At 41.2% G+C, this 18,600-nt stretch overlaps 1 protein-coding gene across 3 annotated transcripts in view; it reads right to left on the reverse strand.

Moving 5' to 3' along the window:
• CTBP1 (C-terminal binding protein 1) overlaps nt 1-18,600 on the reverse strand; it is a 583,387-nt gene that overhangs the window by 308,037 nt on the left and 256,750 nt on the right. For 2 of the 3 annotated variants that reach the window (XM_063457649.1, XM_063457648.1), the window contains exon 4: nt 12,369-12,467. In XM_063457649.1, the coding sequence (XP_063313719.1) occupies nt 12,369-12,467 (99 nt within the window). Of the gene's footprint in view, nt 1-12,368; nt 12,468-18,600 lie in introns of those variants that run through there. The other variant, XM_063457656.1, reaches the window with a different exon arrangement.

An 18,600-nucleotide genomic window follows, 5' to 3' on the forward strand; every position in this document is an offset into this window, starting at 1 on the left:
ACTATAGGCATTGTGTTAAGCCTGGCCACTCTAAGGACTGATAACAGGCTGCCTTTGTTTCTCTTGTTAGATGGCATAGGTTTAAGTACTGTGTGTAGGGTCGTTATACTCACCTTGATACTAGTCTTCCCATTGGAAGATGGCCTCTTGGGGATCTATTTGGCACAAGGGTGGCAGTTGTGCTGAGTTCAACATGAAAGGTACAACTTTGTTCTCTCTTTTTTTCTGCCTTCCCTCTCTCTCCCCCCCCCCCCACCCGCTACCCCCCTGTGCAGTTTTCTCTGTGCAGTTTTCCAGAACTAAGATCATTACACTTCATACATGGAAAGAGATATTGTATGCTGCATTCAGAGACTCAGTGTCCGAAGAGGAATACCAATAACCGAGTCCTATCAGAATCCCCTGTAAGCAGGTGCATACCTAGAGCATTTGGAACCCAGGCCGGATCCTGTGTTTGGCACCCTTGCCAGCTTCCTGCCCACAGACTATGGGCCCTGCAGGGAAGCCTGTAAAAGACTACCGAACTTGTCCGACTGTTAGCACTGATTTCCCTGGAACTGTTTTGGGCATGGGGCCATGCTTGCAGTCGGTCAATACTATGACTTCCAGGAAATTCCTGAACCCCTGAACCGATCTGGGTGATTTTTGGATATGTTGTTCACCCAGATCTGGGCTACCAGGGTATGTGACTTTTATGGGGTTTTGTGTGTCTTTAAGGTACTTTTTGGGGTTTTATAAAATTATATGTTTTTTTCTGTGCTTGAGATAATTAGATTATTACAGTTCCTGATTCAATTATCTCCCAAGCACAGATGAGGGATTCTATTGTTTGTGTATGGGAGTGTCTCACTGTATGACTCTCTGGTTTTTATTGGTTTGTTCACTTTGTGTCCATGTGCCCAACAAGGTCCACCTGGGTGTCGCCCGTGTTGGGAAACTTGCATAAACGGCCAGTGTGCCTCCATTAAAAGCTATTCCAGCTTGCACTCCCAAACTGTGTATAATCCTGTTATTGGAGGGATAGAAGATTTACTCCTGTGTCTGCTGTTCCAGCTTGCAGGGGATTCAACAGGGAAAGTCCTTGTAAGGACTAGAGCTACTTCCCCATTCGGTTCCAGCTAGGAAGCAGTCCTTGGCGGAGGTACCCAGCCAGGGGTACAGGTACCCAACCCCGTTACACAGGGTGAGGGTTATGGAAACCCCCCTACTTGGTGGCACCTGGGGTGAGCCACCCCCTCCCCCCCACTTAGTACCCCACTGCCTGTAAACTTAGAGACCTCTCACTTACCAGGATATTTTTTTCAAATTCTTTATAGTATTTTTAATACATTACACCCAAGGGGCAGTAACAACTGACTAGGTATCAGAAGAATAGTCAGATGCTTATTAAGAAGAAAAAAAAGACATCCCTAATTATAGTGCACATATTAAAATGTTATATCATAGAGTGGTAGTTTGATTCTCAAAGAAAATAAAAAAATAAAAAGGAGATAAAAAAGGAGAGAATAGAAGGAAGAGGGAGGTAAGAATAGATCCACCAGGAGTTCCAGAGCAACCACACTATGGGAGAAGAGGATGCTGTAACCATGGTGACCATGTATTGTAGTAATGATGTGGTTCATGTTGTAGTAGTTTAATTTCCCTCACTTCAGACAACATATTGTGAAGTTCAATTTGGCATAGTAGCAGTGGTTGCTTCCAATGATGGGATAGCTTTCTACTGGCTGCCAAGGGTACAATAAAATGTTATTTTTAACCCTCCTCAGACCTTTACTAAGTCTGGCGAGGAGAAAAGCCCATGGTAAATTGGTTTATCTACAATGCTATCTGTTGACCGTCCCCCTTTAACCCCTTAAGGACACATGACATGTGTGACATGTCATGATTCCCTTTTATTCCAGAAGTTTGGTCCTTAATGGGTTAAGCAAAGCAAGTATGAGAAGAAAGCAGAATTTCTAGCAAATGTCTAGATTTATCTAAAATTAGACCTTAAAATACAGCTCTTTCCCCTTCCTGTCAGTCAATTCAGTCTGTGCCAATTAGCATAGATATAGGAAAGCTGCACTGTCTGTTACCAAACCTTCACCTGGGCATAGCTTTTGCTTAAATCCAACCAAAGGAAAACAATGCCTACAAGGGGAGAGAAGGAGGAGGGGGAGGCTCTGTGTGAGAGCAGCATGGAGAGAAACAGCCAGAATGATTTATTGCAGCAGCTTTGGGCAGGCTATCAGAGAATCAAGAGAGAAAGAACAGATATGATTTGCATACCATAAAGACAAGATAAAGTGTTGGGGTATTGTAATCCATTATGGGAAGCTTGCCTGTACTTTCTAAACAAGGTTATGTAGGAGAGGTGTGTCTTAAACCAATTGTAACACACACTAAAAAACATAATTGATGCTCTTAGCAAGAGACAGGGTAGTAGATATAAATTAATATATGAGCATTTGGGGGTGCGGGGCCTGGGCTTCATGGCGGCTAGACACATCTCAAGAGTGCTCCTCAGCTACAGACCTTATTCTGCATGGTTACTGCTCACATACACTCTCATTTCACACTCTTAAGAAACCTATCTACCTTCAGTAGCCTGTGGAGTGTCCTGCACGACTCCATGAATCCCTGACCACTCATTATTCCAGAATTGACATTGTCACCAGATCCCTGCTGAAGCTCGACCAAATCTTTGAGCACTTCTGGGCAGCTGTAGAAGATCAAGCACAGGCATCACGTCGGACAAGGGGACTTACCCCCACTCCTGTAGACCGAGTTGTGACTCCCAGAGTCCGTCCTGCTGACCGCTAAAGCATGCGTTGGTCTCCCCTATGTGCTCCAGGCTGGGTAATGCACAAGAAAGCCGGCACCACATCACTTAAGCCCACAAGCCTGTTACAACCCGCCCCAACAACGGGCTAACTAGCACGCACCCACCTGACACGACCTTCGTATCTTTGAGGCCTATCGTCCCTGCCGGACGCCTGGGCTATGCAGTAGGTGGACTCCTGCTGATGGTGGAGCAGAAAACACTCCTGAGCGGTCTATGTAAGAGTGCACAGTGGAGGCACCACATTGGGAAAATTATCGATGGCCGGGACTGGGACTCTCCCTCGGTAGGAAATGGCTGACAGCTAGACACTCCTACCTGCAGCTGAGTTGGAACTATCCTGACCACACTCAGCAAGTTACCTGCGTTATAGTTTATGTTCTTGGCCGGCACTAAAATATCTGTTACTGCTTAAATCTAAGACCCCAGTAGTTTATATCTGTATTGATGCATACTTATGGTTCTATGCCTCACCATGTTTCCTTATCTTAACCTGCCTTCCCCGCATAGAACAGAGTTCCTGTTATCTTTATCTATAAAAAGTGCAGCACCCTAGGTATTTCATGTTATCTTCTATTCCTATTTTGCCTAAAGAGAAATGTCTACGTATTCTTATGCTGTTCTATACTGAACTACAAAAATAAAGAATATAAAAAAAAAAAGAAAAGTGATATTAGTTCATTAAGGGAAGAAACACTCAATTGTATAACATGAGTCAAGACCGATACCTAGCACACCTACCGGTATATCTGTCACGACAGGTGAACTCTAAACTGTACTGCGTAGCTGTGCCATCACTAAGCGCTGGAGTTCTTTACTGTGTACAACATTCCAAAATTTGAAATATTGTAACTATTCTATATTTATTTTTGTTTAATATTTTTCATTTGTGATGCATGTGATGCATATGCTAAAAAAAATGATATTCTTAAAATAGTTTGTGTGCTGGATGACCACTTGACCTGGTGTGACTAGGATAGTATTTTAATATTTGTAAACATGTCCTTGACAAAGCAGATCATTTTGTGCCCTATTCAGTTCTAAAATAACATTTTGCAGAGCACGTCCTCATTCCCTCTGACTTCCAGTTCTTTAGAGAACTGGCACAGGGACACACTGCATCACAAATACTGTACTCTACAGGTTTAATGTGATTGATCTCAAGCATCTCCTGCATTATTAAATAATTGGTTTGGATTATTGAATGAAATAGTGGCTGATGCCTCTTTAGCTTCCAAGATATTTTTTTCTTTTGCTATGGCTCTCTTGTGCAGTAAGTTGTACTGAATAGCAGAAATGATATGTGACTAACCTAATCATGCTTTTGGCATGGCCCGGCCATTTTGGAATTCCTGATGACAGGCAATCAATAAAGATGTCAACTGTCACATGGTCAAAATGGCTGATTGGCCAAAAGCAAGATTGAAAATGTGGATCCGAGTGACAAGAAGCTTATAAGCCATGAGATTCTGTTAATATTGTGAATAATTCTCATCCATCCTACAAAACCCTGTTTATCAACATAGACTACTTTTACTTCAAGTCTGATTTGCTTGTAGATTCCCTGAAACATTTAATAATTCACCTTTCACAAACTCAGTATGAAAATGTTATAATCAATTCAGATAAGGCTGTATTATTTTTCTGGACCCATATCTGCTGCGTCGGCTTTGTGAAGCAAACTTGACTTTGCACAACAAACTTGGCCTATAACTATGAAAAGGAAACACAGACAAGTACTCCTTTGTTCCACTATAGACAATAAAACTTTCATAATATGTCTGCACTTTTGCTTATAATACACTGCGTGATATTCTAATACAGTATGACATTTTCTTTATTAAGTGACTTAAGACTAATGCAATTTCTCATTTGACTATTTTTAAAAAGATATTGTTGGAACAAATTAGAATGCAAATCATTTGTAAATGAACAAAAGAATATTGTCTCCAAGGAACCATTTAATCTAATTTGAATCTAATACACGCATCCGCATCACTCATACCATGCTTTAGCTGTTATTGGAACCCTTCTTTACCTTAATAACTCCAGATTAAGCTTGTTCTAATACTCTGCTTTAATGACATGTAATAAATAAATTATTACATCCTGCAATACATTTTAGGATTGTTCTGCCATTCGGTTTTCTTCTAACAAATTTTGGGCATGTGAACGTTATTAATGCCTATGACATGTTACACGTACAGGATACTAAAATTATCTTCAATGGGTGCCAATTACTTAATTTTTTTTTATACAATCAAAAATTTAATTATTACATAAATGCTTAAAGATGATATGTGTCTCAGTTTCACCATAAATTGAATCCTGTGGCTCGCTGAATAGCTACTATTTGCTCATGTACGGTCCATTTATCCTAGCGGGGTCCAAGGTTATTAATGTGATCTTATGGTCTCAGGATTCCATCAAAATTCTCTAAGCCACACAGAATCCACTTTGATTTATTGAAATAACTGTTCTCTGCTTTTCTAGCATTTGCTGGACTACATTTCCCATGATGCTTAGCCTGGCTGAGCATTGTGGGTTATAGCGCTTTTCTACACTAGTCTATGTAATAGTTCCAATCTTGAGGAATCATTGTTTTTACATTTAAAGCAAAACAGTGAGTATTAGCACATCATTTTCGCTGTCATCTTTCTGGTGGTATAATTACCTAGAAAGGCAATTAGTGTGTCATTAAAGCAAAATACACAATTGTTCACTTTGCACATATTATTCATTAACAGCTGCGGCAAGAGGTAATGTTCATTTTAATAGCAATTATGAATAATTTCTGAAAGCTATCAGACTAGTTTAGCAAAGGCTTGGACAACAGTTTCCATCTGCAGTTTGCTGGGGTCAGCCATGGCAGGGTTATATCCCAAAGAACATATACGGAAAACAAGACAGTGATTTTATTATGAGAGGGAGTCACTTGCAAATACTGATAACTACAGCAGCATAACCGCACCGTGGGCTTGCATACTCAGGGGGCCCATAGATGGCAAAAGTGTTTTCAGGGGCCCGGTCAGCGTTATGGCCCTTTAACAACACGACTTAAACTATGTACATTTTTCATGCATGTCTGTATGTATGTCTGTGTATCTGTTTATGTATCTATCTGTATGTAAGTTTATCTATCTGTGTGTTAGTGTATATATAAATGTATGTGTATCTGTGTGTCTGTATGTCAGTGTATCTATCTGTGTGTTAATGTATCTATCTGCGTATTTGTATGTGTATCTCTCTGTGTGTCTGTATGTGTATTGGCTTGGGTATTTATGTGTCAGTATATCTATCTGTATATCAGTGTATCTGTGTGTCTGTATGTGTATCTATGTGTCTGTGCATCTATCTGTGTGTCAGTGTATCTATCTGTGTGTCAGTATATCTATCCGTGTGTGTATGTATGTGTATCTATTTGTTTGTCTGTATGTGTGCCTGTGTATCTATTTGTGTGTCTGTATGTGTATCTGCATGTGTGTGTCTGTGTATTTGTATGTGTGTTAGTGTCTGTTTATTTATATGTGTGTTAGTGTATTTCTGTGTATCTGCATATCTGTATATGTGTATATGTATGTGTGTCAGTGTGTGTATCTGTGTGTCTGTGGATCTGGATGTGTGTCAGTGTGTGTGAGTGTGTGTGTATGTGTATCAGTGTGTGTGTAAATGTGCATTCATCTCAGCATTCAAACTCCAACCAACACTACACAACTATGCAATATAATTGGCGCTACAAATTTAAATGTGAATATAAAACAAAGTGCCGCTAAGTTGACACTGTGAAATCAATCACATACATTCACTTTGATAAACAAAGAAACATAGACCAATAAAGGTGAACAGCGCAATAAAGTATACAAGTCATATTATATATTATATTATATTATGTGATACTACACACCAGTAAACCACTGTTTTCAAATGGAAACAGTACATAAAAATACACAACACAATACTACACACAAATATACCCCTACATTTATACACATATGCCCAGTGGCGGAACTACCGCGGTCGCAGGGGTTGCAGCTGTGACCGGGCCCGCCTGCAACCTCAGTGCCTGCCGTCATGTGTTGTGGCCCCAGCCCACGTGGTAGAACCGCCAGGGCCGCATGTTAAGGGGCCCATCATGTGGCCCATGCTGTTAGGGCCACCCGATGGAAATTCTGCAGCGCTTTACAGTGGGTGGACGACCAAACATGTATTTGTAACCAGACAAGTTGGACATAGAGGAACAGAGGGGTTGAGGGCCCTACTCAATGAACTTACATGCTAGAGGGAGTGGGGTAAAGTCAGTCGGGAGCTATTAACAGTTTAATGGATACACTTTTATGGAGAAGTGTTTTTTTTATGATTTTTTGAAGGAATGGAGACTGGGTGAGCATCTAACCGAGGAGAGTTCCACAGGATAAACTTGGAAAAATGCTTAATTTTAAAAAGGTCAAATTCAATAGAATAAGGGCATCTTTACAACTAATTGACTGTCAGGAAATAATTGCTGTCAAAAGCACAGTGGATAAATGAAAGTTCTTTAAACAAATTCTGCAAGAGTACATTTCTCAATACATACTATTAGGAAACAAGTATAAAAGAAGCAAATAAAAACTAATGTGGCTTAACACAAGGGTCGGTCTAAACTTGCGATAAACTTGAAAATGAAAAGTTCACAGCCAAAGAGAGCAAGACCAACCCCGAAACGTTTTTGTTTATTATTCTTTATTTTTGTGTGGTTAAAGAACAGTTAGACGTGTATAACCACAGCTGCAGATACACGTGTTTTACAATCAGTACATTGTAAATACAAGGCATGGTAACGGTACAATTCACGCTTATTTTGTAGTTTTTATGGACAGATAGGTTATAACGAGAGGAGTAACGAGCAAAACAATGGGGGGCGTAGTATGCTGGCTGTAGGGAACAGTGCAAAAATCTAGGCTGCTATCTAGGCTAGAATGCTCCGCTATGCCCCTAGGTCCCATGGCAAAAAGGGTTTAGAGTGTGCAATATGGCACCCTAATAATTGGCTGCCTTTGGCAGGTGGTGCTATACGACCATATGCCTTAAAAATGGCCTGTGCCCGTAGTGGCTATTAGCTGTGGTCAAATGGCCTACGTTTGTGGCTGTATTGGGCTGCGTTCAAAGGGGTATGGAATAGAGATGGTTAGAACTATGCGTGGTCGTGATATGGTCTCAGAGATGTTAGTGTGAGTCTAGGTGGGTAGGAGCTGTGGTGGTGATATACAGCCGAGCTGAGACAATAAGGTTGGACTTTATTAATGGCATAGTTGCCTTGTTGCTTGGTGCAAATTAGGGGTAGGAAGCTCCGTTGCTACTAATACCCTTTTACCCCAGGGTGAGGGAGGGTGTCATCGTAGCAGCAAAGTGTGGCCTCAGAGGACTGCTTGCTTGATGTTTCAACCCAAGATGTACCTGGAAGTTTTAAAATTGTAAAATCATATTTGCAAATAGGTTACCCTAACAAAGCAAAATAAACAAATAAAAGGCTGTATGTGAGAGTTAGATCAGGTCGTGGTGCCTCTGTTCTCTCTGGGCCTGATGGCCATTGCAGTGTCCGCAGTCCAGGGTTGGGAGCTTGTCAGTGTCGTCAAGGCCCTATTGTAGTTAGTGAGACCCAGTGTCGCCATCAATGCTGGGCCTTCTTTAGGATCAGTGGACTTGTAGTTTTTGCTTTCCTTTGTCACCCAAAGAGTCCCTGGGGTTGACCATCTGTAGGTGATGCCTGCCGCTTGAAGGGGTTTGGTGAGTGGTTGCATATTCTTGCGCCAGATTAGTTTAGCCCTGTTTAAGTCCTGTAAAAAGAAGAGATGGCATTCCTCAAATTCATAGGGAGTCTTTCCATAGAGTGCTGCCACCAGACATTGTTTGGCTTCGCAAGATGATGTCTCGTGGAGTTGCGGTGGGTGCTTGTGGTGATTTAGCGATTCTGTAGGTTCCATCAAATAGGAAATGTTTAGCTTGTCTCGCTGGTAGTACTGCAGCCACAAGGCACCTGATGAAAAGAGGCAGCTCATCCAATGGTACTGATTCCTGCACCCCTTTGATATTCTTACGTCGTCCCCTGTCATTCAGTAGGTTGACTTGTCTGGATAGGGTAGCTTGTGTGGTGTGTAGGTGTTGTACTTGATCTCCCAGTGCCTGGAGGCCCTGTTTAAGGCCGGCAACTTCACCTTCAGTTGCCTGGGTGCGTGCTGCAACGACCTGCACTTCAGTTTTGAGCGCCTCCAGATCTGCTTCCCACATCTGCTTGAGATTTTGTTGCAGGCCTGTCAGCATGGCCTGTATGTCTCTATTTGAGGCAGGGGTACTTTCCTCCGCTTCCCACGTGGGCTGAGGGTGTCAGGGCTTAGTGGAGGACTGTCAAGCGGTTCCTCCTTCTCAGAGGATGGTGGGTAAGTCTCGCGGGGGATCGGGCCCGCACCCCGCCAGGTGACTACAGCATTTGATCGATGTTGCGCTGGGGCTTCGGGGTATGTGGGATCATGTGGGAGTTTTTGAGACCTGCGTCCCATCTCACCTGCGCTCTGCAGGCTGTATTGTAAGTCCAAGTGTATTCCATGGCCAGATTCCCCCAGCTGTGTCTCGATGCCGTCCGCCCATGCGGTAGACCTTGCCGCCGTGGCGAGTTTTGGAGTGGAGCCGGGAACACAGTGGGATGCCCCCCCTGATTTTTGCGGATTGTTTTTTGTAGATAACAATTATAGTTAAAAAACTAGTCAACAGCTCCGGTAAGGAGAGGGACCCACAACCAGCGGCGGGAAACAGGGCATCACGCATTAAGCCTGCAACCATCAGACCGGCAGAACATATCAGCCCTCACTCTGCATCATATCACCCCTTGGAAATCCCGGGGTCCAAACCCAGAACATCGGATGTCACACAGCACCCCATGCAGCGACGACTATCTGGCCCACAGCAACCGCAAAGCGAGCAAAAACAGACCACAGGGACTCCAAACTGAATCCACAGGCAAGATTTCTCGGACACTAAGGGACCTTTTAAGCATGACCCGAATAGCCTTCACCCTCCCTAGTGTAAATATAATAATATGATGTCTGCCTTACAGTAATGTGTGTATTTCTGTATTGTCTATATTCCTGTATAACCACCAGCGGCAAGGGGTTAACTGTATAGCTCTCGACCCTTATCTACTGCATCCATTCACGAGTGGCTACAGGGGAGTAAGAGGTGAAATTACTTAGTTGATACCTAACTACATTGTTCATACTTAAACACGTACTTATCTAACCTAAGCATACTACCTGCATGCAACCATATGATTCTAACACTAAGCTACCGTCCTATATACTTCCTTGTTGTCTCGTAGAATCTCAATTTAAACACCTACTCAGCATGATCTAAGCCTGACTATACATATGTATTGCTAACTTAGTATATAGCTTGTTTAACCTATCTCATCACACGTATGTTTTATTCTTAATACGCATAGTTACCTTAGCATACTACGTAAATAATCTATGCCATGCCTAATTATCTTGATTTAAACCTGTTCATAGATATAAAAAATAGTGCATTGTCCTAACATACCCTAATGCTTTTCATGTTATCACTCATTGTTTTGAACTAAGCACGCGGATTGCCTTTAGGGTACCGAGTGCCTGAATGTTATCACCATATGCACTGCAAAAATAAAGAATTCAAAAATATAAAACTAGTCAACAGTATGCAATGTTGTTGCAAAAGCTAGTAAGGTGCTTTTGTGTATAAAAAAGTATTGATTCATGTGAGCCAAATATAATTCGGCTTCTGTAAAATCAATGCTAAAATACCACCTTGAATATCTGGTGCATGTTTGGGCATGTTTCAACGAAAGATATTGCAAAAGTAGAAAGTGCAGAGGTTAGCTACAAAACTAGTAAGGGGAATGGAAAACATTAGTTATGAGGAAAGGCTAGAAAAACTGGAAATATTTTCTTTAGAATGTGAATCTTGCAGCACTCTGTAGTAGTTATGGTCCCAGGAATGCCGTAAACCCTCAAATATAAGTAATGAAATCTTTTCAGAACGGTTTGACATTTTATCTGGGGTTGGCGCTGCTCCCTTCCTCCACTACAGCATCAACTACTAGATCATATCAGTATGATACACAATAGTTTACCCCCAGAATGATATCAATTTAAAAAAGTGACAAAGTCTTTTTTTTTTTTTAAATGAAATAAGATGGATGCTGTTTTTCTTCATAAAGGGATCTGAAAACCTGCACACACCCCTGGCCTTAAAGTACTACAATAAAATACTCTACAGTAAATTTCTTAGACTCTGACCACTAATAAGTATGCTAGATGTTGCCTCAAACCACAAAGCCTCCTTAAAAAACCACAACAAGCTATTTTATTCTCCAGGAGTTGGAGACACATAGCAATTCACGGTTTGCAACTGACAGTATCTTTCCTTCTGCAATATCTTATTACATACATTGTCCAACAAAAATAGCTATTTCTGTAAAAAAGCACCAATCTCCCCCTAAAACATGATGCACACATTAATAAAAGACAAATCTAAACTCCTGTGATTTTTATTATTTGCGCTAGAACCGTCTCATATTAAATAATAATCAAAGAAGTGCGACAAGTGATATTTTTACTAGGGTAAGCGTCATTTTCAAGCTGATGTACAAGCTACAAATTATACAAAGAAATTACAAATTAATTGCTATATTTTGCATTTGATGATATTTTTTGTTTTTTAAATTGAAAAAATTAGCTGAACTAGAAATATACATGAATTTCCGAATTTTTCAAATTTGACTAATCAGTTTTCAAAGCACCACAATGTACAGGGTTATCCACCAATGAGAGAATTCAAAGTGAGTTTCAAGTTGAAGGCCAAAGTAGCCAAATTGGGAAATTCTCCATGTCAGGCATGTTCCAGTTCGGCTACTTTGGCCTTCAATTTGAAATCCCCTTTAATTTAACCTTGAATTTGCACTTCAGTAAATAAACCTTCTCTAGTCTCACAACAGTCAGTATCTATTTGCCAATATCACCAATGGCAATCATTACAATAGGACAATAAAAATAATAAATTGCAGAAATGTAGGTAGGAACATTCAATCTCTAAGCAGCCACCCGGTGCTCCGGAGCAGGACCAGCAATTCCACAACAGCAAAGCAAATAGAAAAAATATCTCCAGGCACTCAGGATGTTAAAGCCGCAGGCAGGTTTATTGAAACAGAAAGGACAGCAACGTTTCGACCTAACAAGAGGTCTTTGTCAAGCTCATTAGCTGTTAGGTCGCTTTAATATCCTCTTGTTAGGTCACTTTAATATCCTGAGTGCCTGACAATAAAAATAATAAAGACCTTTTTTTTTTTTAATTAATTTTTTTATCACGTTTTTGTTAATAACAGGGTTGTTTTTTGAAAACCCAGCAATCAGGCAATGTTTTAAAGAAAAGACTGTAACAAACAGAAACAAAAAAGATATACAAAAAAAAAGTACATTCAAAGTAGCATTCTATCACAAACAGCAGAAGAACCGCGCACTGTAATAATGGAGTCTTTTACCTGCCTCAGATACACCTCCAATCATTGACCAAGGTGTTGCATTGCTACCAGCTGAAGAAGCGAGACCATGTTGTCCCCTCCAGGATAGCGGGTACGGTGCTGTGAAAGTAAAAGTATAAAATCATGAACAGCAATATTTTACATAAACAGATATACTGTAAGAACGATTTACCAGAAGCAGGGCTAAAGAACATTTTTCAACAATGACTGAAAATGGTTTAATAGAAATAAAAGGAATTAATTTGTAGCCTTCTAGTGTGAAGCCATAATCTGTAGTGGTTATGGTCATTGTAGTGCCACTTTAATAACTACTGATTGCTGGCAATGTTTATTGGTTTGTTGGATGTTTATTTAGCGCTGTACATTTTGATAACTGTAGCATATCCTCCAGCTGTCCAGATCTAGAAAGAGAGTCCATATTTCCCTTTTCGGGGGGGAAGAGGGAATCGCACAATTACGCTACTTGTTGACGCCCACTGAAAGGTCATGGCAGCCTCCTGGTCTATCACAATATACTGGACCATGCAGAGAGTGCTGCCAAAGCATGTGGCTTTAATGATACCTACCGAAACATATCATAAGACAATAACAAAAATTAAACACAAAAATAACTAAGAGTTACCTTATTTTTTATTTAACCGATTCATGATAAGGTTCAAGCCTATTCCCATTATAACATATAGTCAGAAGAAAGAGGGGGTACAGGCACTCCATAAATTCAAGCAGCTCTATTGGACGTAAACAGACATTGCAACGTTTCGACCCACAACAGGGCCTTTGTCAAGCCTCTATTGCATTCCTATTATAACAGCGCAGTCTTGAGAGTAACGCCATGACAGAAAAGTTCCCTGGATCTCTAAGAAAGGGGTACATGACTGCCACCAATGCCATGCTGCTAAAACATGTACATTTCCATGTATATATAAAGTTGTGAAATTTTGAAAACAGAAGGGTCTTATTTCCTGTTAGAATGTAATGATGGTATGTATAGTTGGTCTCAAAAATGGTTTGACGTCATACAAAGGGGTGGGGGGGAACCTTAATCACTACAGAGCACGGTAGTGGTTATGGTGTGTGGAGTGTTCCTTTAAATAAAACTATAGCCACTGCCCTAGTTAAATAGCATATTGTCTGTTGCATGAAGATAAGGAGTCAGGGGTTAACTTTGAAATGCGGGATGGCTGTCACTGTTGCCTGAGTAATCATATTTATAAAGGTTCCCCAGCTTTTGCTAAAGAAAATATGCAGAACAGCCAGCTGCTTCCTGATCTGAAATAGCTACCCATAACATTAATACTGGCCATCTCGTTGCTAAGTCATCACTCTGCCCAAACTGTATTAGCACCTCTATGCAGAATAAAAAGAAATCTGATGATTGAAAAACAAGCATTCACAGCACTGCATTGATACGGTAACATAACCTGCCAGAGATATTATGTTGCATTTTCTAACTGAGCTCTCTCTCTCTCTTCAGCTCCTGACCATTTTACAATGCGATTTAATAAAACGCCAACCCAACACTAAAGTACTGCAGATCAAAAACACATGACAGATATTACAAAAAGAAAGTCAGCGGCAGCTGATGGCAATCGGATTCCTTAAAAAAAAAGCATTTATGGAAGGAACGAGAGATTTGAGAGAAAATAGAGCAGCTGACATGTGACAGCATTAGAAAATCAAAAATTGTGGAGGTAATAGAGGTACAATGATTGACCCGTTCACTACTGGTTTGTTGTTATTTTACCATATCACTTTTAACATACACAATGCGTAACAGGTACATCTAATAAAGGCAAAGCTTCCCTACCATGTTTGTATTTCGCAATTCGCATTATTGCCACTATCCTGAAATTACATTCCATACCAAATTCTGTAGAGTCGGGACAGCAGAAGCAGAACATGAAAGATTCTCATAACTCTCTGATAGTACTATAACTCCATCCCAGTGTCCCTGTTTACTTTCAATATTTTTGTACAAATTTTCTTTGCCATTTATTACGGCACATTAGATTCACAGAACAATTTGCAGGACAGACCTCAGTGCAGGAGTAGGCAACCTTTTAGCAGTACTGTGACAAAACAAAACGTTGAAGTCCCATGGGTCCTTTGTATATATATTTGTGTTAATGTGTGTGTGTGTGTGTGTGTGTGTTGCCGTATTCAGGTTGTGTTATGAACGGGTGCTGCAGCTGTTTGGTAGGGTTGTATTTGTGCATATGTGGGTTGTGTTACATGGTGTGTGCAGTTTGTGATATTGTGTGCTACGTATGTAGGTGGGCTGTGTATCATGCTATGTGTGTGAATATTGGCTGTGCATGGGGGGCTGCTTGGGGGATTCTGTGTTGTCATGTCGTTTGTATGTGTGGGGCTGCTTGGAGTATTGCATGTGGGGAGGCTGCTTATGGGGTTGTGTGCATGTTTTGTCAGTGGTATTGTTTTCGAGAGGCGTTTGTGTTTGATTGTGGGGGAGGCATGTGTAGCTGCTTGTGTATGTCTAGCTGTGTGTGTGGCATCCCTGGGGACTAGAGATGTCCCGAACAGTTCGCCGGGAACTATTCGCCGGCGAACATAGCTTGTTCGCGGTCGCCGCGGCGGGCGAACATATGCGATGTTCGGTCCGCCCCCTATTCGTCATCATTGAGTAAACTTTGACCCTGTACCTCACAGTCAGCAGACACATTCCAGCCAATCAGCAGCAGACCCTCCCTCCCAGACCCTTCCACCGCTAGCGAACTGTTCGGGACATCTCTACTGGGGACCAATGGAGACCGAGCTGGCCAGACACGTCAAGAGGAGAGGTTGCTGTGGGTGCTGTGGGCTGCTCTACTCCAGTACAGATTTTTTTTCAAAAGTGCAGGGAGGAAGCAATCTGATATACTTAGCTCTACCTGGCCTGTTTGGGCCTGACAGCCTTGTGTACCGTGCAAAGTCAGCTTACATGGCAAGCATGAGCATACGTTGATCAACCCCTGCGTTTGTAAGTTCTAACGTCCCGAGAAATCTAGAAAACAAGGAAGAGATTCCACCATTGCAAGTGTGTGACACCAGCAATTTGAATGAATCATTAAACATTACATTTTGGTAATCTGAAAACCGAATTGCTAAATTCAGGCCAAGAAGCCATGCTATGCCTAGAGCCAAGTCGGAGAATCGTTACAGTTGGTCTGTATGTTCCGCAATTCTGTTTTCAATTCACAGTTTAGTGAGTAATGCCAATGTGTGCAGTACTGTGGCCAATTCTGTAGTTTCAGGAGTTCACCATTCCAGCACTGAAAGTGCGATTATAAATATAGCATTAAATAACTTGTCATGTTTGCCATATAACTGCTTTTTCCACTGGTAGGAAGAAGTTCTGTTTTCAAAAATGAAACCAATACTTCTTATCAAAACCTAAAAAAAAATAAAAAAATACAGTTTTGCCTTCTATTCCTGTCCTTGATGTATCTGAAGAATTAACCAGGGAGAATTTGTAGAAGTGTCCCCTACATGTTATTGTGCATTGCAATCCTATAATGGATGTTTTTACAATATATAATTATGAATTGTAGATTACTGTAATTGTCTATTACTCGTGGAGTGATGAATTTGTTAGCTCGCAGACTGAATGTTGGTACCCTGCATTCATTGCCATTCTGTTATGCCATTCGGTTAATTTTCTAGAAAGCTATTAGAGGATGCATACAGCTTTTGTGCTGGATAAATGTAAAACCTATATAGGTTTATGCAGGGCCAGGACTGGTGCTCAGAGCCATTTGTGTAGGCTGCGTTCTGACCGGGATTCTTAAAAACTTCAGCACCATCGTTACACGGTCAGAAATCTCCTATGGTACAATTGACTTTTTTCATTCCAAAAATGAGCTTAGTAATAAGGATTTGGGAACTTATCTTAGCTACTGTAATGCACTTCACTTAAAGGTCATACATCTATTTTATATTATCGGTTGCAAGAATAACCAAATTAAGATGCAAAGTGCTGCTGTATAAAGTAGATAAGACATTAAAAACTGCACAGAATCCCCCAATAATCAAAGGGGGGCAATGTGTCCTATTAGCGTTGTCAGAAGTTGAAAAGTGGAGAAATTTTGTGGTGGTGGATAATATAAGAGCATATTTTACTTGGTAGCAAGCATCAATTGTTGTTCAATTTGCTGTCATTTAGGAGTTAAATCACTTTGTTTATGCTATCCTAGTCATGCCTCTCCTGCATGTGAACTACATAGTCTCCCCACTAGGGATTGAACGATTATTGGTCTAGCTGATATTATCGGACAATATTCAGCATTTTTAGCAATATCGGTATTAGCCTATAATGATACAGATATTGCCTATAATGCGGGCTGCGACGGAGGCCCAGCACATGCTATCTTCAGCTCCTCTCTCCAACTCTCCCAAGCCCCCACCTGTCAAAGCATTGACGCGGGTCACCACGGCATACCAGGCTTGCAAAAGTTGGAGAGAGGAGCTGCCGGAAACAGAAGATGGTGTGTGCTGGATCCTGGCTGCCACTTTTGCAATGTGAAACCCTTGGCAGCAAGCACAAAGCCTGAGGACCTTCAGGGAGTGTAATTTTCCGTTCCCTGGCCACAGGTAAAAGGCAGGGAGAGGGGGAATAATATGGGTATCGGTTATCAGCCTGAAAGGCCACAGATTATTGGTACTTGCCCTGAAAGCTCCCTACATATTTCCTGTAAACGTCCTTTATTGCACAGTCTGTTTAATTTAGAACTGATCTTTTGCTCTGTTAATAGTCTGCAAGAGGCTGCGGGAGTCTCCTGTGTGTGATTAAAGTTTAATTAACAAAGGAAGACATAAAACTTTCTAAAGTAAACACAATGTGCTGTCACATCTGATTGAAAATGAAAACATTTCGTTATGTAGGCTGTGTGAGTCACACCTAGGTGAGGTGTGACTAGGGCTGCATAAACAGAAACAAAGGGATTTAACTCCTAAATGGCAGAGAATTGAGTAGTGAAACGGCAGGGGCATGATCTAAGACCGCTTCATTAAGCTAAATGAGCTAAAGTTGTTTTGGTGCTTTGAGTATCCATTTAACTAATAGACTTATTAGATTACCTCTTTTATATACACCACTTCAGTTTAATGTTTTTGCTGCCATGGTAACTACACGCTACTGAACATTAACAGAAGTATTTTATTGGGGTGGGAGTATACGTCTGAATCTTCAGGCTCAGTGCATGCTATAGGTGAAAAGGTAACACAACCTTATTTCTCTCTATATTGGTAGTTATTATAGATTTCTGGCTTGGCCTAAATAAAGTGATTTATGACTAGAACTTTGGTAAAATAAAAGATCCAAGAGTACATTTCTATTTTCTGTTATATTTTGGTGAACTGTGGGTAGTGTTACCTGTATTGTGAAGTGTATATTAAAGAGACAATATAGGCACCCAGACCACTTCATCTTATTAAAGTTGTCTAGGTGCAGTAAGTTGTCTCTGTCTCCTTAATACTACAATTAACATTCAGATAACTGCAATGTTCACATTGCAGAGTCAAGACTGCCTCTAGTGGCTGTCTCCCAGCACCATGGGACTTCCACGCTGGTACCAGGTAAGCGTTTATAGGGTTTATAACCCTTTATTTGCTAGTGGGGAGGAGAGGGACACTGTAGTGTTAGAAATAGAGGTTTGTATTCCTAACACTGTAGTGTTCCTTTAAATGTACCAGTACCGGAATCCTTGTGCATTATGGATGAGGCCTAGCCTCTCCTGGCCTTTCTTTCTCCTTCACTACCTTTGGCCCCTGGGCAGAGGAGATCAGGCTGGCACACAGGACACATAGGCTGGGAAAAGCTACAGGGGTAAGCCAGACGAAAACTACCTAAAGTCTTCAGGGAGAATGTACGTGGGAACATCTCTCACTTGCTGACAGTGCTTCAATGGCAAATTACCAGAGATACGGTGAGAGACACATCATGGTGTTACACCACCTGGGTTACCAGAACTAGAAGGTCAAGTCAACATTGCAGTCTATTCTGCTGCTCTCAGCACTGACTCTGTCTCCCCTCCCTCTAAGGAGACTCTTTGCAGGCAGATCAGCTCTTCCCATGGGTGGAGACTGCTGTCCATCTCAGGAAGTGTCTTCCTGGCTTCACCTTATTGCCTCTCAGATACATGTTTTACAGGTGAAAGCCAATTGCAGAGTTCATCGTACTGAGCCTCTAGAACGGCAAACAGATATGTATATTTAACGCATACAGTGTTGCAATAAT

This window comes from Pelobates fuscus, chromosome 6, assembly GCF_036172605.1.
Source record: "Pelobates fuscus isolate aPelFus1 chromosome 6, aPelFus1.pri, whole genome shotgun sequence".
In the NCBI taxonomy this organism is placed as follows: Eukaryota; Metazoa; Chordata; class Amphibia; order Anura; family Pelobatidae; genus Pelobates; species Pelobates fuscus.